General features: G+C 43.9%; 1 protein-coding gene across 2 annotated transcripts in view; it reads left to right on the top strand.

The window, feature by feature from the left end:
* AK4 (adenylate kinase 4) overlaps nucleotides 1-23,828 on the top strand; it is a 38,551-nt gene that overhangs the window by 2,184 nt on the left and 12,539 nt on the right. The window contains exon 2 of one of the 2 annotated variants that reach the window (XM_075002894.1): nucleotides 18,163-18,282. The exons of the other annotated variant lie outside the window; for it this stretch is intronic. Coding sequence (XP_074858995.1) covers nucleotides 18,163-18,282 — 120 coding nt within the window. The remainder of the gene's footprint in view (nucleotides 1-18,162; nucleotides 18,283-23,828) is intronic. 2 annotated transcript variants of the gene reach the window in all.

A 23,828-nucleotide genomic window follows, 5' to 3' on the forward strand; every position in this document is an offset into this window, starting at 1 on the left:
ACTTTCCACTGAAAACTATTTTGAAAACATTTAACAGTGAGTCTTGCATATAGTAATTGAGGTTTGGAAAAAGCCAGTATAAATAGTATGGGTCTATTCATACCCTCTTAGCTGTGCTTTTTGGGAAATATGCACACTGACTTTATCTAAGTAAAAATATTAGAAGATGGTAAATGACATGGTGTAAATATTTATGCATGCTGTGAATTTGTGATGCTTCAACTATTGCATATTCTCAATTCATAATTCATTGTGGGAGGAAAAATAACTCCGTACTCATGCAGTGTTGCAAATATCTCTGCTGGATAGTCTACTTAGTTTTAAATGATAATGCTTAAATCTCATCATGACTCTGTAGGCATATATGGCTTGAAAGGTAGTGTAACCAGTGCAGTTCTGCTGCATGGGGGCAGGTTATGGCACAACTGTGTAGTGAAGCGTACCATGGAGTTGTGCTGTAGAGAAGGATCCATCTATGGCAGCGGAGACTTCTTTGCTTCTTTCTTTGGGAGGCAGGGTGGTGTTTGGACACAGCAATTACATGGAACTGTCAGCTGGTTTCCTATGTAGTGGAATGAGTCTGTACATACTAGCAGAAAAGTCAGTGGTAGATCTATGGGCTGTAGAGCAGCTAGAGGCCTAGGAAAGTAACTTGATGGTCCCATGATCCTAATGGCATTGGGCAGGGGAGAAAGGATCTAGGCTTCTTAAAGCTAGGCCTTATGAATTTGGCTCAAACTTGGTTGCTTTTGGAAGTATTTTTATTTTTCTAAGATAAAAATGTGTGCCATTTCTTCCTCTAACATATAATGGTAAACTGGCCTTGTAACTTACAGAAGAAAATAGTTCAAACCAAAACACTCAGTATGCCAGGTTTCACCCAGTATTTATGGCCAAATTGTAAACCTTTTGTCAGCAGCTTCATAAGCAAAAGGCTGACAGACTAGGGGTTGAATTTCAGTGGCTTCTGTTTAGGAGAGTCCGTTCCCTCTCACTGAATAGTGAAGTATTTTCTGTGAAGATCCCAGAGTCTATTTCCTGTGTGTGCATTGACACCAGTTCTCTGTGTTCACCTGTTAAGTTTGTTAATTATATAACTACCCCTTGGATTAGCAAATGGCACTCTTATTCCGCTACCTCTTCTATCCCTTACCTGGGGCTAGGTCTACACTGGTTTTCTGGCATCTGTGGGTGTTAATGTCAGCATAAGCAGCTATTAACTTTTTTCTTTTTTGGTAGCAGTTTTCTGAGCATAATTAGCTACACTGACACAAACATCTTCAATCTATACTTATATCTGCACTAGGGCTTTGGTGGTTTAGAAACATTGCCGAAGACAACCTATATTGATATGTTAGCAAACATTTCTGTTTGAGGTCTTACCTAGATCTCAGTGTGTTTTGTCGTCCCCCCCCCCCCCACGTGGTAGACTCTTTTTTAGTTTTTTGCCTATCTTTCCCCTCTAACACCTTTTTCTTCCTGCCCCCCGACCCATTTTGGGTGTTTGTTCCTTCAATCCAGTCTCGTTTCCTTTGTCACTCACCCTCCTTCCCTTACAGTGTCTGTTTCTTCTCCCCCCCGCATGAAGTTCGTGTTGGAGCTCCTACACAACAGCAAAGACCTTGCGGGGGCTTAGAAACAGTTTGGAATGGATAAATATGTGGCAGTTCTGATTGGGTTTCAATGTGGAGCATCTGAGCACACTGGAGATGTATTAATATGCAGGAGCAGAGGGCTGAGTTTCTCTGTGTGCTCACTAAGCTAACTAAACATTAGCAGAACAAGAAGTTGTAGGATATTTGCAGTTTCCGTGTTCTGCTTACATTCCTAATAACTTTGACTTTGTTGGCATTAAAGAAGTTTTGTGCTAGTTGTAGTTTAAATGGACACAGTCAACTCAGGTATTATATGTGGTAAGACTGCTGTCTGTTCTGCTAACTAATACACTCACTGCTTTCTTGTACTTCCGTGGCCAGTTGCATCCATTTGCTGTATAACAGCTAGACAGAGTCCCAGGTCTGTGGAGCTTGGCCAGTCATTTAGGTTTGTGTTTTGAGCACCACCTAGCACTGTATGGCCATGGTACTCTGGCACAGTAACTAATTTAAGAAGCTAATTGAAAAATACCTTACAGTGGCCTCCAAATTAATTTGACTTTATGGTTAGGCAAACAGTTGTCTCTCCTTTTTACTCCACTATGTTCTCTCCTCTAACTTTCTGAAAGTCCTACATAGAGAGGAAACTGAGTCACTATACAGGGGAAACAGCGAAACTGAATAATCACAGTTATTAATGTTGTTCCCTCTCCAATTTACAGTTCTGTAGCAGAAGTAGATAAACTTTCAAACAGTGATGAGAATTTTTTTTTCTGGTGTGTGATCTACAGGCTGCTGTTTCTTACACTGATGGGATTAATTCCTTAAAATGGAGAAATGCTTAGTTGAATTGTCATCAAAATACTAATTTAAAGATGTCTAGATTTCAAAACAAGGGAAATCCAAGTTAGACGTCTTGTGGCGACATTTATGGGGATATATGGGGGAACTGAAGTGTGTGTGGGTAGGAAGGGAGGAGTAAAGGGGGATATGTAAGAATTATGAAATGCTAATGGCTTGCTCACCTGCTGGGGTAAGTGTTGCACAAGCCAGGGTGTGACTTACTGTACCAGTTTGCTTCACGCTACCTGGCCTTGTGGACCCTGCTACCACATACAAAAAGTTCGGTAACTCTAAACTTCTGTGGAGCCCTTAGTGTGCACAGTATGGTCCATGTGGTTCATCAGGGTGCAGCATTCTGGCATGCTGTAGCGTGACACTCTGGTTTGCTGTGTAGACAGAACCTAATGCACTGTCTGCAAATTCTTATGATTTAAACAGGAGATTTGTGTGCATGATCTGGTGGTTCCTTCTAGCCTTAAACCTTATGAAGAAATACATTTTTCCTATGGTTGAGTCTTTTTAAGGCCAAGTTCTTACTGACTGTAGTACAGCAAAGCCAAATCGTCTATCTCTAAAATATAACTTCTAGCTTTTTTTCAAGGAAAAATACCTGTATGCAAACTGTTTCTGTGGGGAAAGTAGCACAGGGAACCAAAAGCATGGATGCTGTCTGCATTTCTAGTTCAATAAGATACTCACTTAGGCCCTAATCCTGCCAAGATTTATGCAAATTATTAGCCTTTCCTGATCTATGTTTCAATTTTTACCTTTTCCTTTACACAAATATCATGCGCTAAAGCCAGCCTTAGAGTAAGCTATTGAACTTGGTCCTGTATATTCCTGTCTGCTTCTTTTATTATGTACAATTTTGGTTCAAATTTTAGGTGATGCCAATTTGATTTGCTTCAGTGGAACCTTTAAATGTTATGCTGTAGAAATTTACATCCAAGGATCTCCTACAAATAGTATGCAATGCACGTTGGGGGCATGTAACATTGATTGTTCCACCTGTGCTTGTGGGTGACAAGTGGCCACTGTTGAAGAGTGCATGACACTGTATGTCTCAGGAAACGAAAACTAATACGACAGTCAGGGACAGCTTGACCATTATGCTGGAGATGGCACTCCTATATTTTTTTTTTTTTAACCAGAAGTACTGTGATTATATTTCTCTACATGAGGAGCTAGGTCTTGTCTTGCTCAAAAGGTTGAGCACTCTGTTGCCTCAGAACAACATGGTGTTGAATTTGAATTATAGTATTTAGCACATCTTACTGCAGGGATTTAAATGTACATGTTAGCATCCTGCTTTATAAATGTGCTATTCAAGGAAAATTAATCTCTACGAGTAAAACAACTCTTAAATCTACTCTGCCTTATGTGTTGAAGACTGACAGGCAAAGCAGCACCCTATGTTGTTGTGTTTTACCTTATCTGTGGTTGATGTGGGTGAAAGTGCTTTCCAAACAACAACAGGAATGTATATTTCTAGCCCTGCTTTTAAAACTGTAGGGAATGGTTATACTCATGCTAATAATTTTGATGCCGCCTTGACTTCTGTTCAGCTACCTGTGCACTAAAGAACCTGCAGTGCAAGAAGGCGGAGGTCAGTAGAAAACATCCTGTGTTCTGAAGTGGCTGCAGAAAAAAAGCCAGAATATCTTTTTTTTTTTTTTTTTTTTTTTTTTTAATATTTGTAATATTTTACTGGCCACTCTGCCAGCACTATTTCTCAGTCATCTTTGAGACCTTCCTATCTTCAAATGATTAGTAAAGATCACATCTTGCAAAGTGGAGACCATAATGAAAGTTGAGTGAAAAGCATCTATATGGAAGAGGACATCCTTACAACAGCAAGCAGCTGGGGCAGAGATCTGCAACCTGCAGCTCCAGCCCTGTGTGGCTGTTTAAGGACTTCCTTGTGGCTCCCGATGCTAAAATTGCAAAGCGGTTTTAAGAGAAAAAAAAAAAAAAACTGATTATTTTCAATAAGCAGTGAAAGTCTCAAAGCTCAAAAATGAGCAACTCATCGCTATATAGCAAATTATACGTGATCATGAAACAGATACCTCCCCCTAGCATCCTCCAGGGGGAGAGGAGGTTCAGAAGTGAAAGTCAGGCAGTGGTACAAGCACACATGTAAAGTGTGAGGAAATAGAATATATAAAGTTTGTGACCGTCCTTCAGTAAACATGTATTGCATTACAAACCACTCTGTGTATACTGCTCTTAAAATAGGAGTTACAAAAAGCCTGTCTTGACCTTACTGGTTAAGGACTGTCTCGTCTTCACACACATTGCGCCTCTTGAATTATTGAGTGTTTGTTTTTTTACTGAACTGGAAAAAAATGGCTGCTCTTGCTATTGTGGTTGTCAAGCCCTGAGCTGGGCGATAAGGGACATAGCTTGCTTATTTGTCATAGATGTTTACATCATCCTCCATTCCTCTTGACTTGAGCTGATGCATGATATTGGAGGATTGAGCCCTTTCCATCTGAGAAAAGGCTTGAACATGGAAGTAGATGTGGATCTGTGGAATAATGCAGAAATATGACTCAACACGATTCACAGGTTATTTGTAGTAATGGGACCCTTAAAACTGTTTTAATTTTCTGATAAAAGGCTATGTATTTCTGAATTTTTTTCTGGTGTTTGAGTCAAATATCTCCCAAGAGAGTGGTTTGTCTATGGCTCTTGCTTTAATTGCATCATTCAAATCACTGATTCTGCTTTTTCTGGTATAACTAGCAAAACAAGAGCTCTTTAAAATGTTATTTTGCCTTAAAAGATGGCAAGTATAATGAAAATAGATGATATTGAAGAAGAGAGAGCTGACAGAAACATCAAGTGCTGGGTTAAATGAAGTAGGACCCAGGTTCTGTGTCATAACACTGTTACAAAGATGCTGGAATTGTTTCTTTTAAGCAGTATTGAACCTGTCAATTAACAACATACTTCAACATCTCATCCCGGAGAACAATACCTTTTGATTTAAGAGGTCTGAGTCACCCAGTTTGGCTTTGAGGCAGAGGCAGTTTAGTCAGATTGCATTCCAGAGCTCCCAAAGGAGGCTTATACCTGCTCTTCAGGGTTGGGACCCATCTCTAATTAGGGATGGGAAAATACACTCAAAAGGTTACTAGTTTCCTGAGCCATTCACCCTTGAATACAGGCTTCTGAACCCTTCACCAGTTAGTCAGGGTTTAAATGTCTCAGATTACCTTTATTTATTTATTTATTTTTTTTCCTCAGCAATACTTAATCCTTCCTACACTCCTGTGAGGTGGATCGTGACTTGCCCTTGAATGATCCTAATTAAAGTAGGAGTTGTTTGGCCTTACAGCCAGTGGACAGAATTAAGAACATTCTTCTTCTTAGGGGGAAGAAAGGCAGAAAAGAGGAGCATTGGCCAAAACTCCTGGCTCAGATCTCAACTTCATCTCTGTTTAACTAGGTGAACCAATATGGGCATTTAAAATGCAAACTTCAGGCAGTTAGGAGTCAATGTCGGACTTTGATCCGTTTAGGGCAAGAGGTTTGAACTGCAAATTCTCTGAGCCTGGAGCTGGACGTGTCAGTCTCTGTCCTGTAGAGGAGACTGAAAGTAGTTTGGGTGTTGTGGCAGTCAGGGTGACTTGCCAAAAGTTTTGGGGCCGGAGAATGTTCTCTGTATGTAGTTCTCTTCCTAATTAGTTTAGGTCTACACTAGAGAGTTTTGTAGACAAAATTTTGTCATGTCTGCCCACAGTGTTTTGTTGACCGAAACTGACAACAAAAAAGCTGTGCTGATGCTACGGGAGGGGATGCATCTCCACACTCTTGAAAGGGGCAGGGTTGGGGCAGCCAGTCCTCAGCACTGCCCAGAGTGTGCAGCACAGGGCTCTGGTGGCAATTTAAAGGGCCTGGGGCTCAACAGCTGAGAGCCCTGGACCCTTGTAAATCAGACAGAAACCAGCAGAATCTGGCAACTCTGCACGTGGGCAAAATGTCTTGCAGGCTGCACACGGAACCCTGATTTGTGGCCTGCAGATTGCATGTGACCCTGATTGCCCACCAGTTCTTTTAAATTGTGATTTGAGGGCATACAGTTCTATATAAGCCTTTTTGGCCTGACGGTTGTAATAGATAGCACTTATTAACACAGAACATGTGTAAGTAGTTGTTCATTAGCTTGTAAGTTTGTTTATGAAGTCCTCCTATGAGTTTAAAAATATCCTCTGTGTGCTTTCTGTATTGTGAATCTGCAATAATTCATAAACCTCAGTTAAGGTAATAGTTTGCTTGTGGCATTTGCTGGAGAAATCATTGATCCACAGAGCCAAAAGGTTTAAAAATACAGTTTGGCTCCTAAGAGAACTGGCCAGACATGGGGTGTGGTGTGTTTTTTGAAGCACTGAGCACTCAGCCACTTCAGTAGGCAAATGAACAATGCCAAAGTTAAGCACGTGTTTTGGCTAGACAAGACCTATCATCTGTTCCCTCAAACCCAGGGTGCTGTTGAAGTCTTGATGAGAGAAAGAAGGTTGAGGGCTTGTCTAGATAAAGCTTTAACTGATTATGGTGGAAGCTAGGGTATTTAGTTGAGATGTTTGCCCACTACCAAGGCGTTCAGCTTCTTTGGAAGCAGGGGTGGCATGGTTAGGTTCCTTGTTGGTGGCAGCTATATCAGCAAACCCACATTTGAAAAGAAGTCTCCCTTCCTGTTGGGCATGGACCTTGCTATCAGTATCCAGTCAGCTCCTGCCTTTCCAGTTAGTCTGAGTTTCAAAAAGAAACTTGCAGAATGCATTGTCTTGCTTTCTCAGCTGAGCATCTCACCTTGAGCTTCTGACACTAGAATTTTGTAAACCCACTGACTGCTGGGAATGATGTAGGCTGTTGTGGTTGACTTACAAAGAACTAAAGGGTTTGGAACACCCTACCAGAGGGATGGAACAGTCTACTGGAGGGACAACCCCTTCTCCTCATTTGATATTGCTGCAGCAGAGCTTAGCAGGGCACCTGAGCTGGTGGGTTCCCCTCCTTATAGAAGAGGGGAACTTGGTGACGGGGGTGGGGGGGAGCAAGCTGAGAGGTCTGGGGGTGGGATTTGCTTTAAGCGTTTGAGAGGGGAGATGGTGAGTTGGTCACACAACTCCAGGCAGCACAACCTGTTCTAGAGCTGGGAACGTGTGAATAAGGTAAGCTTAATCTCTAGCAAAGGCACCTTGGTTGCAGCACAGGCATTGCTTTATCTGTGTCATATTAAAATCTGAATAGATACAATTTTGTACAGCCTTAGTCCAAATCACCTTCTTGGAGGATGACAAATATTTATTATGTCTGGCTCAGGGATGAAGATGATGTGGATTTTGGAACTTGGTGGTGGTTTTGGTCAGTTCCCACCACGATGTGTGTGGTTTTTTGTGTTGTAAAAAAAACTAGTACTGAAAACCAAACAGGCAGTGTCCAAGCTGTGTGGTGTGTGCCCCATTCTGTATCCAAGCATGAACACCTCCAAGACAGAAATACAAGCTAGAGTTTTGGCTCAGGCTGAGGTGTATTTAGTACTGGACCTGGAGGAGATGAGTGGCCTTTGTTTTCCTGATCCTTGGCTATCGTACGCCTCTGACTTAAGGAGCCAGAGACTCCAGACAGTGGGAGAAGCCAAAGCAGGGACGCGCTTTGACATTTAGAGAACTGCACCTTACTCTCTTACCCACCCCATCTCCCATCACCCCTTACAGCAGGGGTGGGGAATCTTTCTTGGGTTGGGGCCACTGACCCAGAGAAAAATCAGTTGAGTGAGGTGCAGGTGAGAAGCACAAAAAAAAAAGGGGGGGGGGCAAATAATCTCTCAGATGGGAGGGGCAAAATCATCTGAGATGTGGCTCCCAACTGAAAAGTAGAAATAAGAGATGTTTACCTCACTACCCTCGAGCTCCACCCCAGAACCTAGGGAGACTGGAGTTAATGGTTTTTGGTTTTTTTGTGGGGGGGTCCCCTTAGACTCTGGGGTGGGGTCAAAATGAGTGTACTGGAGGGGGCTGCCAGGGAGTGGGCTGGGGTGGAGATATGCGGTCTGGCCAGTATGTGTGCAGTAATGGGATGATGGGGGGAGAAGGGGGCATGTAGATAGGCCACTCCTACACCCTACCTCCTGAGAATGAGGCATGCAGGGTGTCCTCGCACAAAATAGGTGCAGAAGCTGGCTGGGGGTGAGGGGTCTGGGTGGGAGGTGCAGGAGCAGATTGGAGGTGGGAGGGGGGGGGGCAGAGTGTGGAAGGGGGGTGTGGGTGGGAGGGAGGTGCATGGGGGGGTTGGGCATGCAGGGCCTGGGAGGGAGGTGTAGGAGTGAGGGGACAGGATGCAGGTGAGAGAGGGCAGGGGATGGGGCGTGTGGGCTCCTACTTGGTGCAGGTGTGGGGAGGGCAGAAGCACATCATTCTGCTTGGCTCTGCATGCATCAGGAAAGTGCTTGCAGCCACTGTGGGCAATGCGGCGGGGGAGGAGGATGGATGGTGCCTGCATGGCATGCGTTCCTTTAGCACAGAAGCTGCTTTTCTCTCCTCTTCCCCGCCCCCTGCCGGTGCCAAGCAGAGGCCATGGGACAGATCTGGCTGTGGCTTGCCTGGATCAGGCCTTTGAGGCTCAGGGTTTTCCACCTCTCCTCAATGGCATGAACCATGCCCCCCCTCCTCCTGCATGGCTGTAGTGCCAGCACTGGCTTGTGCCCCTGCTGGAGGAGGGGAGAGGGGCTGAGCCCTGAGCCTCACCAGCTGTATCCAAGCAAGCCACAGGCTGGATTTGGCCCAGGGCCACAGGTTTCCCACTCCAGCCTTCCCTGTGACTTCACTTCACACCTGTCTCTTACCTCCGTCTACTGGTCCCTAGACACTCTTCCCTATAATGTCCCTTTGCTTCACTTTCCATTGATCATATCCACCTTCCATGCTAAACCCACTCAGTAAGAGAGAACTGCAGTACTGAAGTGACATTTCCTGCAATCATGTGTTTAACTGTGCTTGTGTGTGCTACCCCTTTCCCTAAAGCAGTGTGTCTCTTTGGATGGTGAGCTTCTGGGGGTAGAAGCTGGCTGCTCCTATGTTGGTACAATGTCAAGCATGGTTGGGCCCCGTTTTGGCTTAGACATTAGGCATGGCTTTAATAAAAATGGCGATGGATACATAGCAGATCATCTGTGTGGTGCTTTGTAGGGGTTTAGAAGAATCTGCAGTCTGCCCTGGTAGTGGTTCCAGAACACACCAGTCCGCAAGACTTTTGGGATAGATCACAGCAGGTGCCTTTAAAATTCTAAGCACAACTTTCTGGCCATGATTATTGGCACTTAACCATATGAGTACCCAGTTAACTGTTGCCTGTGTTGACTTACGTATCTACTTCATTTAATGCTAGATAATTTTAGATGAAGTAGACACAAGAAGTCATGTAAAAGGCTACTCTGTACAGGGGAAGATGGCTGGAGGGTTTGTTTGAAAAATGAAAACCCTGGCTTTTCCTTGAGGACTCCTATGGGTGTGTGGGGGGGTGTGTGAGACAACATTTTTATCCATGCCAGTTTCCTAGCAGCTGGGCACTCCAAAACTTTGCAGCAGCTGTGCTGTGAACATCATGCTTTCTCAGAGTCCGCATGTTTGGAAATAGATTCACCGTCAGCCAATACAGCAGTAACTTCCTCAGTCTCTTCACTTGTTTTGATTTAAACACCACCAGCCTTGGCTGAAAACTCAAGATCTAATGGCAGGAAATGTAACAAACCTGTAACCACAGCCCTGGCTTTGGCAAACGCGTGATCTGGCTGGGGTGAGGGTGGCGGTGGCGGCTTGTGTCTGGAGGAGTGCCTGTCTTCGTTACAGTTGTACTTTAATTTGCTATGTAGCTGCAAGGAAGTGGATGGAGAGAAAAATGTGGTGAGATGGTGTTTTCTGTTTCTTCAAACCAGGCAGGGTTTTTGGTTTTTGGAAAATGAAATCTGCCTTTCTGTGTACGGGGTAAGGAGTTGATTTATGTGAGCAGCGTGAAACTTAAACTCTTCTTCACTGTTTGTTTCAAGAGCTTGGGTTTTGTGGATTAGGTAACTACATTGTTCTGCCACCCTAATAAGCTTCTGAAACACTTCTGGCTTTGGAACAGTACTAAACTGTTAGATTAGTATTCATAGTAGCTGTATAGCTCAGAGTCAAATTATGGTCTCTTTAGTATGCATGCAGGGATCATCCTTTTCTTCTGTTGGTACAGCATCTTTTGGAGTGGGGTCCTGCTGCTGTTGATGCTCTGTTAATACAAATAACTTGCATTTGAGGTATTTAGAGCAGAGGGAAGGTGACTTGAAGTTGAAAAAAAAAAAAAAAAAAAAAAAACTTTCTTGGTGCAAGTATAGAGCTGACATTTTCACGCAATATATATTCTATCAAAGGGTTGTATTTACACATGTGGCTTCAATCAGCAGAGCTATGTATGCAGTAATAAATCTAGAAATGCTCCATTTCAGCTGGAAAGGGAGAGGAAGTTACTGGCTCCTTTCAGGAATATGTTCTTGGAGGAGGAATAGGGGGTCTTTAAGAGATCAGACCAGCTAGTTCATTACAGATCTATGTGAGATGTGATTTACTGGGACTTGGGGAAGGGAAGAGATAGTCAGGCAGGGGTCTGGGAATCTGAAAAACTGAATTAATTTCCTAGCTGTGCTACAGACTGTTTGACCTTGTCTGAGTCACTTAATTACTGGGCTTCAGTGTTCTCTATTTATCAAATGGAGTAAGAAAGCTCCTTTTCTTCCCCCCCCCCCCCCCCCACCATCATCTACATAGGTTGTAAACTCTCTGGGGATTATTTTCATTATGTAGTTGTACAATAACTAGCACAGTGGGGTCCCAATCTCAGGTGCTACTGTAATGCAAATGATACAAATATTACAAAGAAGGGGAGGGTGTTTTTTTTGTTTTTTTTTTTTTTTTAAAAACAACAAAAACAAACCACACACCCTCATAGGAGATCTTAGCACTTGAGGCTTTGTTTTGTGAAAAGCAGTAATTCATGCAAACCTGTCAGCTGAAGGTTTAGTTATTGCAACAATAACATTACTTGGGGTAATATTGGAAAAATAATATATGGGAGCAAGCCCATATGCAGGGCTGTGGATGTGAATGACCCCACCCTTATGTCCGATTTCTCTCCCTTCCTCCCTGCTGCACGGTATGGCGGGAGCCTGCAGAGCATGATGTGGGGATGGGGAACCCAAGGCACCCTTGGAGCTATAGTTACTTGGACAGCTCCTGGACTAGAGAGCTGGCTTTGGAGCAGGGCAGGACTGTGTGTTTCCCAGCATGCACTTGGCTGCCAGTAACAGGAACAAGGGAATATTGTTTTCCACTTATGATTATTACAGCAAAATCCCAGAAGGTAATATCTATAAAATCTTTAACTGTATAAATTCTTAGAATGCTGTATCAAAATGAATTTACCAATGACAGTTTCCACTCAAATTTCTCTTATGCACACTCATTTCATGACTGTTTTGAACTCCTTATAGTTTTTAAAAAAGCATCCACAATGTCCTGCCCCACTCTGCCTCCTCAGTTCCCAAAAATTCCAGTGTATGGGCCTGGGGAGCAGATAGAGGGGTGTGTGGTGTTTTGTTCCCCCCCCCCCCCAACTCTTTAAAGAAAAACACTTCCTCACTACCTAAGGGAGAGAACATTGCTTGGCAAATTAACCTCTTAAGTGAACTTCCCTGGATATGTAAGAACTTAATTCCTGAAAAATGTGCTGCTTTTTAGAGAGGACAGAAAAGAAACAGCTGACAAAATTCAGAGGAGCCAGGGAAGACGACATTGTACAGACAGTGCGCGCGCGCGCTCTCTCTCTAAAATAGAGGCACAGAGGGATTTTATATATTGAAACACGTCTATAGGTTTAAAACACCTGGCACCCAGTACAATGTGGGTTCATTCCAAAGGTTAAAACCTTGGTTTTTCAGAGGATGTTTTATGAATGTTGGAAGTAAATCCTAACTGTCAGGGGTGCCTTAGCAGTGTCTAGAGGGGAAGGACAATTCATTAGTGGCAAGGAAATCATACTCCCACCCTTCAGGGATGGTGGTGGTGGTGGTAGAGATGGAATTTTAGCCAGGCACCTGCAGCGCACTACTAGATTATGAATCTGCTTCCATATGTTGTAGTATGTTCTGGGTAGCGTTAAATGGAGAATGTACAGAGACCTCTGACTTCAGCCCGGTAACAGCTTCTGTGGTGGTAGATTCCCACTGAAGTAAGTGGGAGTCTGTGCAGGGCCTAGTCTGTATAGAAAACTTCCCTTTCTCCTATGTAAGTAAACATAGGATACCAGTTCACACTAGGCATTTCAGTACTTGGAATCTGGGAGTGTCTCTCCCTAGCAACAAGTGCATTCTTGACAAGCTGCTGGTTTAGTGCAGCCTGTGTGAGTAGATTAAAAGAAGTGTAAGAAGGGTGTGATCAAAGCTTGTGTGGAAGGGACACCTAGGCTTGTTGAAGACCGATGTTCCCTCTGATGCATTTAGAGACCTAAGAAGAAAAGTTAGTGTAGTAATGGAGGGGGGTGTGTGTGTGTGCGCGTGCGCACGCTTTATAGCTAGTAACTATTCCAGTGTAGAAGTAAATTTTAAGGCAATCTATGTCGTTCTTGGTCATCTCTCTGAATCTACACAGCTAACTCTGTTACTACAGCAACTGGCAAATAGCTGATTTTATCTAAACTGTTTTGTAAATTTTTGCTTTGAGAGACGTGCCCCCATGAATCTCAGTCCAATGATTCACTTTTGCAGTTCACCGAATGCATTTTTTGCCTTAGTGTTCCCAAATGTTTCTTTTTATTTGCACTGGATGTCCATGTAGTCTTTTCATGTTCCTTGGCAGCAATAATCTCAGTTTGAGGCTGTTTTTAGGACACTGTCTTCCTTTGTTTCATTTATAGAAGGATCCTATTAGTGATCCTTGATCAACCTGTGGCTTCCACATTCCTGAAGGGAAGTTTCTGACCATGTTCTTCACTGAAGCTGTTGAACTGCGGGGCTTGTCTGTTTCTGCTTTAGGATATTTTTAAAGATTCCTCCTAAGTAGCTGAATCAAACACTGCTGTGTGCCAGTGAAGTGTCCACTTACACCACTGTGCTAGCTATCTGCACCACTAGCAGCAGCTGTGCAACCCATCTGTGCTCAGTGTGCTGCTACTCCTTCTGCATAGGTGGGTGGGGGGTGCACTGGAGACAGCTTGTATCAAAGTGAAGGCCTTTCCTATTCTGCTATCTGGAGTGGTAAAGCTGTGCACTGATTCTTACTCAGTCTGGTTTGCAACCTTACAATTTGTCCTAATTAACTAGTTGCTCTTTGGAGAGGTCTGTTTGTTTAATTTGCTTTGCACAAATTGGCTGAGTTAAGTAGGATTAGTTGACAGCCCTCTTTTTAAACCTGATTAGATTTAAAAAAAACCTAATGATTGATCATACCATTATACAATAATGGAATAACAGTTCAAATATTCAAAATAATTTTCAATTTTTCACATTTTAAAATTTAAATTACATCGCAAAATATAAAATCTTCAGTGCTCATTTAGTATTTATTTTTATTATAATTTTCCCTTTTTACCATATTGAAGTACTGTAGCATAATCTGTCATAAAAGCACAATTTACAAATGTTGTTTGTTTGTTTGTTTGTTTTGTTTTTTTTTTTAAATATATACTATGCTTTATTTCTGAGTGCAGTTATGGGGGAGGGAGTAAAGCTTTAGAGTGTACAAGTTCACTCAGGCCTACTTTCTGTGCAGCCAATCACTAAGACAAACGAGTTTGTTTATATTTTCAGGAGATAATGTTGCCCACTTCTTATATACTGTGTCATCAAAGTGAGAACAGACATTCAAATAGTACTGCTGTAGTTGTTCTAGCCAATGTTCACATGCAAGATATGCTAAACATACACATGCTTCTTCATGCTTCATTCTTTTTTATAGTGCTGTATTATATCAAAAATAAGTACAGACCACTTAAGTGAAGGAGGGTCACTCATGTGGCCCACCTGCTACAGTAAAGTTTTTCATATCCACAGAAGCAACGAGAAGTCCTGTGACACCTTAAAGACTAGACTGACCATGTTTTTGAGCATAAGCTTTCATGGGTAAAGACCCACTTTGTCAGAAGCTTATGCTCCAAAAATCTGTTAGTTTATAAGGTGCCACAGGACTCCTCGTTGTTTTTGCAGATACAGATTAACATGGCTGCCTCTTTGATTTTTTTCATATCCAGCAGCCCCAGGACTGGGAGGCTGCTGGATGTTCAAATACTCTGGATAATAGAGAGAGGTATACCTAACAACGCATAACACTAAAGAAGAAGAATAGACCTTAAGAAACAAATGTATGCCAAGTACTTTATTTACCAACAATAGTAGTGTACAGTGTAAATTTACACTGCGTTTGCAGTATTCATTTGTACTTACTTTCACAATACTATACTTATGGAAAACATAATTAAAATTTAGTCTGGTTAAAATGCTGGTTATTTGAGAGTTCTGGATGATAAAATGCAAGATACAAAAGAGTTTACTGTTGTCAGGGTTGCCCATCCTTGCTCTAGAATATTGCCCGAATGATCAGATATAGGACTTGCTGCTGCTGTTGTCGTTGTCATCGGCTAAAGAAGTGTTATTCTCTCCTTCCCCTCTCCCCATTAATTCTGAGCCCTGTGTATAGGGAACTGAAGAAGAGTTCAAGTCTCAGCTTGTTGCAAGATTTATAGAAGGACTGTCTGCAGCACAGTGGTTCGTTCCAGCAGTAGATGAGAGGTGACCTCCTCTGTAATGAACCCATTCCCCTGAAAGTTCAGGGCATAGCTCTGTGGAGGTATTACTGGATAATATTTAAATGTTTGCATTAGCCAAGTGTGTCTTCATCCACCCAAATGTATGCTACGTGAGAAGAGCGATTAAAAATAGATCGTTGTATTCACTGGTTAGAAATTTTCAACCTGTGCACTGTTTCAGGTCAAAGCTGAAACGTGTTGCTGTTGGAGCGATTACTCTGTTTTTAAATAAGTCAGGCTTCGTGCTCTCTCAGTGCATAAGGATTTAAAAAAAAATATGGAACTGTGGAGAAGATTGCAATTAATTCTCAAAGGCTCAATCTGTGTGGTTGGCTTTGGCGCATAGTATTTTGACACAGGAAAATGAAGGTTCTCTTCTTTGGTTGGTGGAATGTATTGGAGATGACTTGTATTTCCAGAGGCAGCTGTTTGCAGATGAATTCATTCTGCTGCCCCTCTGATGTAGAATGGTGAAGTATACTCGTCCCCAGTAAAAGTTGGAAACTTCACAGGGCCACGCTCATGCAAGAACTCAGTGTTGCAACTCCAGACGGGTAAGGGCATCTCCTTTTAAAAGGAACACTGGAATTGTAGTACTGAAGTCAAGAGAGCTTTCCAACTTGCATGCAACGTCATACAATTTTTAAAAAAAGAGTGAAATGACCTTTCAGCTGGGTTATTTTATGTACCCACATCACTGGAAAATTTACAAGGGGATTGATAAAAGTTGATACAAATGCCACAAAAGATTAGTTTCCACTGGCAACGGTTGCTCATGGAATTCAAGCTGATGAAAAATGGCATAAGAGATTCACTTTTATTTATTTGCATCTGATGAATTGGGCTCCAGCCTACAAAAACTTTTTATGCCCAAATGAATTAATATTTGAGACCCCACAGGACTCCTTACTTTTATTCTTATGAAGTTTCTATTAGAAGAAGTGATACTCTCAAAGTTCTTAATGCTCTCTAATCTCCAGCACCCTGCAACTGTGGGGATCTTATCCAGATAACTGTGTAGGCCAAAGCTGTACTGTACATGAAATCTGTAGGAGAGCTAGAGTTAAACTTAGACCTCTAATGTCCCACTTCTGTGCTGTAACCCCACTCTGTTCCACCTAATGCTAACATGTCCTCTGAGGCTGTGGTATTTAACTGAGGAGGAAAAAGGAAACAGCGTTTCTTACTGATGCAGAAAACATTATACTCAAATTTGTGATTAAAAACAGTAATAAGATCTTGTTATAGATCTATTTTATATGTAGGTAATGGCTCTGAGCAACTTGGGCTATCACAAGACTCTTTTGGGATTTAATTTCCACTGGTACAAAAAGGGGCTTTACTTGAACATGAATGCTGGATTTTTTATTTTTTTATTTTATTTTTTTTTTTATTTGAGCTGGTTCTTGAGAGGGCAAGTTTTGAGATTTCTGAAGGATTAACAGTAAGTTTGCAAAAGCATTTTAAAATGTTTTCATTCCTGGTTGATGGATAAGAAATGAACATTCCAAGTTCATGGTCTAGAAAAACTTGGCTAGACAGCAAGGTTCTGTATTCAGTATCAAAATGCGTTAAGAAGCTCAGAGCTCATGGTTTCAGAGAGATTGTTGAGGAATTGTGTGTAACTTGTAAGCGATTTGTGTACGGACTTGGAGAATTTCTGTCCTGGAAGACTCACGTAAAGCATGATGTACTTTTTGTTACCTTGCTTTAACCCTTAATTTTGAGAGGCTGCAAGAGAGTAAGATTGGGCAAACCTGTGTGACCGGTTTAACCCTATTAAAATTACCAGCACTGATCAGAATGTCTGTCGGTGCAGCATTCCAGTACTCTGTCTTTGACATTCCTGGGAGTTTCTGCTATAGTACAATGTTGGAAATGCATTCTCTGAAGGATTGCAATGGTTATACCTAAATTTCTGCAGATGGACTAGAGTGGCTTGACAGGTGGTACCTGCTGAACAAGTAGACTATGAATTTTAGTCTGACACCTTCAGGAGCTGATCAGTGCCAAGCCAGAGAATTTGCCAAATCACAGGCACTCAGTGTTGTACAGTAGCCTTACCAACACTTCCACTGCTTGCTGGGCCCTTGGAAGACACTTGGGGTAAATTAGAGCTATGTAATAGCATAGAACAGCGAGATCCAGGACTGCTAGCTGGAAACAAACTTTATGGAATCACAGGAAACTTGGCCACACCATAGTAAGTGGTTGTCTGATTAATTAAAATCATGCCATTTCATGGATGTTGCTGGATAAGAGAATGCCAGACTGTAAAGATTCAACCTGTACAATGAGACCCTTGTCTAGTTATCTTCTAAGCCCACCACAATTTAAATGTTTAATAGTAATTTTTAAATGTCCCTATGTGTGTTTTAATACCTCTATTGAGAGTCTGAGTATTTGACTTACTTTTGGCATTTCATTGAACTTTAACTGAACTGAATCATTTAACTTACCAGTCATTTTTGTTTTGTTTCTTACACTAACTTGTAGGCTTCAGATATAGTAGGAAGGATACTGTTCCTTCAGGAAATAAAACTCTGTCAGGGAGGGGGTAGTTCGTATGATAAAATATTCTGGGGTGTCAGACAGTGGCCCTCTTAAAATTCTGCATGTACATCCAACATTGCAAACATTAGCACAAATGCTCTACTGTCTATATACACTACTCAAGCTACCGTCCTTTTGCCCAATCAGCTGAAGAAAAGGCAGACAGTCTTTTTGGTTTTTTCCCACAGCACTGTTAAGTGTCCCTTGATGGCAATAACTAGGAAGTGTCCCCAGTAAAGCAAAGGATCAAAAAAGGAGTCTGGGAAGGGTATTCTGGATTAGTGTTATCAAGGTGAAATTTTAAGGGTTTGTTTCTTTTTGTTTTCAATAGAAGTTGGTGTCTTGGCAAAGCAGTATCTAGAACAAGGCCTTTTGGTACCAGATCATGTCATCACCTGTGTCATGATGATGGAGCTGGAAAAAAAGCAGTCCCAGCATTGGCTACTTGATGGTAGGTAAACTGATGTGCATGTTTTTGGTGTCCTAGTGCAATAATCCTCCATCCTGCTGTTTGGGTAGCTTTTGGTGGATTCATAATCCCAGTCCTTTTCAAATTCTCAGACTATTTCTCGTAATAACACATTACTTTCCCAGGACTAGTTTTAAAAGGAAAACAAAACCAAGCATAGCCTTTTGGTGGGGTTTTTTAACAGCTAGGGATGGGTGGAGGAGAAAGCAAAAACACTTCTGAGAGCTTTAAAAGACAGAGCTGTTCAGAGCTGGTCTCCTCTTACAGACTCATGCTTCTGCAAATGAAATTCCAGTTCTACTTGCAAGAGATTATGGATGCTAAGGAAGGATATATATCTATATTTGCTAATTTCATTGAGTCCAAAAAACACCTCTCAAGGTGCTCTCCCTCTAATGAAAAGGGTCTTGCAGCACCATTGTGGTAGTCATAAAGCATGGAGCAGTGCCCAGTACAATGCATCATCGAGCAAATTTCCACCACTTGCCCTACAGCTCCCTTCTCTGTAAATTCTTCATGTCTTTAAATGCTAAGATCTCTGGAGCAGTTTTCAAACTCCATGCTATGGCCACTTACAAGTGGGGAAAGGAGGATGTACCAGCCCTTAGCTTGTCTCTTCCCTCCCCGCCCTTCACACCTGTGAGGAATAGTGTGTTTATGGTCAGTTGCCCCTGCAAAGGTTTCTCAGAATCCTCGACCAGCAGGGTCAACAGTTGGTGTGGGCCCCAGTGCAAAGTGGGAGAGGGGGCCTGGCTCTGTGGCCTGGCGGGGTGGAGCCAAAAGCAGAAGGGGCGAGACCTAGGGCAGTCAGTTTTCACTGCTGCCTAGACAGCAGTGCTGCCCCTCTCTCCTCCTCTTCCCGCCCGCACCTCTAGATCAGCATTGCCACAGCAATTCAAAGGGGCCTGAGAGCTCCAGCCATCACCACTTCCACAGTAGTGGCAGGAGCTCCAGGCTCCTTTTGAAATGCCAGGGGCATCTGCCTCCTTTGTCCCTCAGCTCCCTCTGTCGGTGGGTCTGTCCTTGACATCCTGCCTGGTGCGTAAAGCAGGTTTTGTTCCCATGCTGCTATTCCAAGCTATGAAATGAAGCAACTGGTGCGCAGGAGTGACTGGACACAAGCCAAGATACATCACTTGTAGTTTCTTGTTCATAGGCATGTGAAGTATTCATCATGTTTGTTAATCAGGAGCCTTTAAAATACAATTTGGCTTTTTCTAAAACCTTCCTGGTGAATTTTTGTTCCAGAAAATAATTGCATGCCACTCCTGCCACCCCCCCGCCCCATTTTACCTCCAAAATTGATTGTGGGAGCAAGCAAGTAGTGGGATGTCTAAATAGAGAATCATGTCATAGGACTGAATGACTAAGCTCCATTAGACCATCCTTGACAGGTATTTGTCTAACCTGCTCTTAAGAATCTCCAATAATGGAGATTCCACAGCCACCTCAGGCAATTTATTCCAGTGCTTAACAATCATGACCATAAGGAAGTTTTTCCTAACATCTAACCTAAACCTCCCTTGCGGCAGTTAAAGCTCATTGCTCCTTGTTCTGTCTTTTAAGGTGAAAGAGAATAATTTTTCTCCCGCCTCCTTGTCATAATCTTATGTATTTGAAAGCTTTTTATGTTTCCTCTGTCTTCTGTTTTCCACACTAAACAACCCAATTCTTTAAATCTTTCGTCCCACAGCTCATGGTTTTTTGGGACCTTTAATAATTTTTCTTGCTCTTTTTCTGGATCTTCTCTAATATGTCAACATCTTTCCTGAAATGTGGGGCCCAGAACTGGACACAATACTCCACTTGAGGGCTAATCAGCAACAGAGTAGAGCAGAAGATGGAAATACAGCAAACCGCAATATAGTGAACTAATGGGGAGCGGGTGTCCGTTACATCAGACAGTTTACTCCTCTGGCTCCCAGCCGCCCGCACTCTGCCCTGAGCACAGCGGCTGGTTAGGCTCCAAGGCACCCACTCAGGACAAAGCGCAGGGGCGCCTTTGGCTCTGAGCTGCCACTGCAGCTGCGTCCCTCCGACCCCTTGTTGCTGAGATCTGTGGCAGTGATCCCAGCTGTGTGGGGGGGGGGGGGGGGGGGAGGGAAACAGCGGTGGTAGATCTCAAAGCTATGGCCAGGAACCCCATGGCTGTGGCACTCTCCACCATGGCCAGGGACTGGTGGCATCTGAGTCACCATTTACAGTACTGTACTCTACTTTAGGTGGGCAGGCTAGCAGACATCCATTATTACTGATGTCTAGTAAAACGGGGTCTGCTATAGCGTGGGCTTACTGTATGCAAGGGGCTGGATCCAGCCTGCAGTCCATAGGTTCCCCGCTTCTGCTGTTGGGAATACTCTGAACAGACTTGACCTCTCCTGATGAGTTTAGTCATTCAAACCCTATAGCAGTTTCTTAATCTGGTGATCCCAGACCTTGCCCATCATTAAACTAGATCTCCGTTTTAGTCCCATTAATTCAAGGGCATGGTATGTCACAATAAATGTAGCCACTTATTTGCGTAAGTTTATCGTTACTGTACTAAAAATGTTGCGTTTCCCAGAAAAGAAAATAAAGCATTGCAAGAACTGAGTTTTGATGTAGTCCTTTCTCTCCAAACAAAGCGGCCAGTATTGCTAGGACGTGACGGGAATGGTTTGTGGTACTTGTGTAAATGATCATGCTTCCTTATGAAGGACATGGACTCTCTGGGAGGCTCTTGTTTCTCTTGCAGTGGCTTTGGTTGACAAGTAGAGAATTTATGGACTCTGTCCAGGCTGCCATACAGTTTAATTTTTTTGAAATGAGTATTCTGAGGCTCTGTTCTACTGCCACCTTGTCTCTGCTGCTTCCCTTTTTTTTTGTGCTCCATCTCTGCTTGCCTTCCCCACACCACACAGACTGACTTGAATCTCAAGTTCTTGCACGTCTGCACCAGGCTCTGAAATCCCACCAGCCTGTTTTACTGTGCCTCTGGTGCAGACCCTGGGGGACAGATACTGTGGTGCTCAAATCATTGACTACCCTGGATGGCTAGATCAACCAATGCCGCTGCAAATGGAGATGCTGAACTGTTCTTTGGCCAGCTCCAAGCAACATCCCTGTGTTCCCATTCTTTCCTTTGCTCTGCTATCTATGTTGCTTTTTCATGTCCTTCATTAAAATACACACGTGTCATGTGCTTGCACAAGTCAAGCAATCATAGAAAGAATCTCCTGTTCCCCTGGAGGGACTAAATATATTGCCAAGTGCACAGGTGTCCCTGGGATTTTAATTATCAAAATAGTTACCTAGGGAAGTAGAGATCCAGAGCCATTGTTACAAGTACAATAAACCCTCAATTTTAGACCCCAATTTAGAGGACTATGGGAACAACAGACATCTGCCAGTGCGCCCCCCGCCCCTTGTTCCTCAAGTCTGCTAGATCCGCCAGCCCCTGTGCCATGAAAGTATGCAAGGTAACTCTCAGCTACCACTGCCATGGCTGGAGCCTCTACCACAGTTGGTGGAGGCGCTGTGGCTGGAGGAGGAGCCGCCTGGTGGGAGGAGCACATGGCAGGTCCAATGGCTCTGATAAGTCTCCATTTATTTGTGGGGGCTGGGGGAGCCTGGCTGTGGGCACTGTGTAAACCCTTGTGTTTAATGGACTTCTGGGTTTAACAGACACCCCTTCTCCCCCACTGCAGTAGCCCATTAAATCGAGGGTGTACTTATTGTGGTCATAGGGAAGAGACTCCTGAATTATCAAGTTCAGGCAATAAGCTTTACAACTACTGCAGTACGCTGAGCAGTCCATCACTAGCCCACGGAGCCCCTCACCACAGGAATTAGTGGAGGCAAAATAATAATTAAAAGGCTTAAATGAATTAATATAACTGAGGCAACTCGGCCTGTGACATCAGTGGCCTAGAGCAAGGCTGAGATCTGAACTCTCTTCCCCGCCCCCCACCACTTGCTGTCTGTCCTTGGCACAAGTGCATCCTGGGAGCGGAGCGCCCTTGCCCTGTGGCATAAGGCGCTGTGAACTCAAGGTGGCCTGTAACACAGGTGTTCTGGAGTGCTTGCAGCACCTGGCTTTCAATGGTGGTGTGGAGAGGGAGTGTGTGTGCCCTGCACTGGTTTTGGAATATACTTCTGGGCTGCTGACTTTCACTGCTTTGCTACAATGCAACATTTGGTGCCCCTCATCTGGGCTGTGGTGAGGCAGCTAAGCAAGTGACGGGGCATTAGGCTCAAAATGTCATCCTGAAGGAAATGGCAATGCCAGGCTTTCTTTAGGCCTGTCTTCATTGGCTCCACTGCTGCAAAATACAGCCCATGGGCTGAATCTGGCCCACCGTCTGGATCTGGCCCAGCCAGACCCTCAGGCAGGCTCCCTGGCTGCTGTGGCCCTACGTGACACTCACAGCAGCCAGCTGCTTGGGCCACTGCATGTCTGTGCAGCACACCCCTAGAGGTGGAGAGTTGTGGGGAGGTCTCTGCAAGCTCCCCCCACCCCAGTACATTCTTGACAGGTTTCCAGCCAACAGAAGCTGCAGATTGGAGCTGCAGGGGTGGCGCTTGCTGATGTGTGCAGCACGTGAAGACCCACTGCCCCCCTCTTCCCAAGGGGTGTGCCACACAAATGCTGGCACCAGCAGCACACCACTTTGAGTGGCATGTGGGGCCGCAGCTGGCAGGGACCCTGCCTGAAGGTCCCACTGAGCCACTGGCAAGGGAGCCACGTACATTTCTGCCTCCTGGTCACAGCCTGCACCTGGGGCACCCCAGCTGTCTGCACTCCCCTGGTCACTGCCCTCTCCTGCATGCAAACTCCCTTCCTGTCTGTAGCCCCTCTCTGCTGTCCCAAGTCAGTCCCTTCCTGAACCCAAACTCCCCCCACAACCTATATCCCATCCTGTACCCCAGTCCTCTACCAAACCTCTCCCCAGAGCTCCCTGCTGTACCGAAATTTCATTGCAGACCCCATACCCCTACATTAATATTGTAGAAAGTGTGCTCCCTGACCACTTACCAAATACGCAGACTGGCGCCCTCCCCCCCCCCCCCCCCCCGCCCCATCAAAAGTTACTGTCCACCCCACCTTAGGGTCTGAAGGATGTTGGTGCTGGGATTTAATGTGTCTAGTCGCTGTCTTTCTGCCCTCACGAAAACAGAGGCAGGCAGTGCAAATGTGCTCTACAGAGCAGAAAAGTAGCTGGCGTTAGAGCAGGTGCAGGGAGCTGCTCTCCATAGACGGTGACTTGTAGTAACGGTGCTATTTTGTGCGTGTTAAGATGATAAAAAATGATGGGCCTTAGTGTAAGTGGAGAATACATGCTCCAGGGTGACATGGAGTAGGGCAGATTTATTGCAGATTGGAAGTACCCAGGGAGATATTTATAATAGGCCTTCACTGGACCATGTCATTACAGCTTGGTGGTGAGAGTAGTGGGCTTAGCATTCCCTCTGGCTACAGAGGGTTCCTTCCACACTGGACCAGAAACCGGGACAGAATATTCCCTGGGTTACCAGCAGAGGCTCAAGGT

This window comes from Carettochelys insculpta, chromosome 9 (assembly GCF_033958435.1).
Source record: "Carettochelys insculpta isolate YL-2023 chromosome 9, ASM3395843v1, whole genome shotgun sequence".
Taxonomy (NCBI): domain Eukaryota; kingdom Metazoa; phylum Chordata; order Testudines; family Carettochelyidae; genus Carettochelys; species Carettochelys insculpta.